The 928-nt window shown below is 40.9% G+C and overlaps 1 protein-coding gene across 1 annotated transcript; it reads left to right on the forward strand.

Annotated features, from left to right (window-relative positions):
- Positions 1–256: 256 nt before the first annotated feature.
- LOC109117833 (olfactory receptor 4K5) lies at positions 257–922 on the forward strand (the record flags this gene model as incomplete). Its single annotated transcript, XM_019206510.1, has 1 exon — positions 257–922. A coding segment is annotated over exon 1 (666 nt), but the record flags the coding sequence as incomplete, so codon positions are not given.
- Between the last annotated feature and the right edge of the window lie 6 nt (positions 923–928).

Below are 928 nucleotides of genomic sequence, written 5' to 3' on the forward strand. Positions count from 1 at the left end.
TTTTTATTAGTATATGTTTGTGATATAATGAATATTTTCATCATGGGGTACTTGTATTACACATCTCACATCTTGATCCCTTTCCATTCCCATCCCTCCTACAGATCTCCCCCATCTTTGGAGCCCCTCATAAATATGCAACATATCTTAGAACTCATAATCCTTCACATTAATATTGTTCTCTGGTCTATAGCTCTAATCCATTTTTATTTTTCCTCCTTTAGGGTCATTTCACACAAGTTTGCAGCCTGCATCCATGGAGAAGACCAACTCTTCAGCGGTGTCTGAATTTGTGTTGCTGGGACTCTCTACCTCTCAGGAACTCCAATTTTTCTTTTTTATTTTCTTCTCCATGTTGTATGTAGTCATTGTGTTAGGGAATGTTCTCATTATCATCACAGTGACTTCAGATGCCAGCCTGCATTCTCCCATGTATTTCCTCTTGGGAAACCTTTCCTTTGTTGATATCTGTCAGGCTTCTTTTGCTACACCTAAGATGATTGCAGACTTTCTGAGTGAACCTAAGACCATATCATTCAGAGGCTGCATGGCCCAAATTTTCTTCATTCACCTTTTTACAGGAGGAGAGATGGTGCTACTGGTCTCCATGGCCTACGACAGGTATGTGGCCATATGTAAACCCCTATATTATCTGATGATCATGAACCGAAGGACATGCACTCTCTTGGTTATTATCTCCTGGGCGGTGGGCTTGGTGCACACACTAAGCCAATTGTCATTTACTGTGAACCTGCCTTTTTGTGGACCCAATGTAGTAGACAGTTTTTTTTGCGACCTTCCTCGAGTGGCCAGACTTGCTTGTCTGGATTTTTCTGTCATTGAAATATTAATTGTGGTTAATAGTGGCATTCTTTCCCTAAGCACTTTCTCAGTCTTGGTCAGCTCTTACATCACCATTCTTGTTGCA

The sequence above is a fragment of the Fukomys damarensis genome, unplaced genomic scaffold (assembly GCF_012274545.1).
Source record: "Fukomys damarensis isolate Sample0158 unplaced genomic scaffold, DMR_v1.0_HiC HiC_scaffold_49046, whole genome shotgun sequence".
Classification (NCBI taxonomy): Eukaryota; Metazoa; Chordata; class Mammalia; order Rodentia; family Bathyergidae; genus Fukomys; species Fukomys damarensis.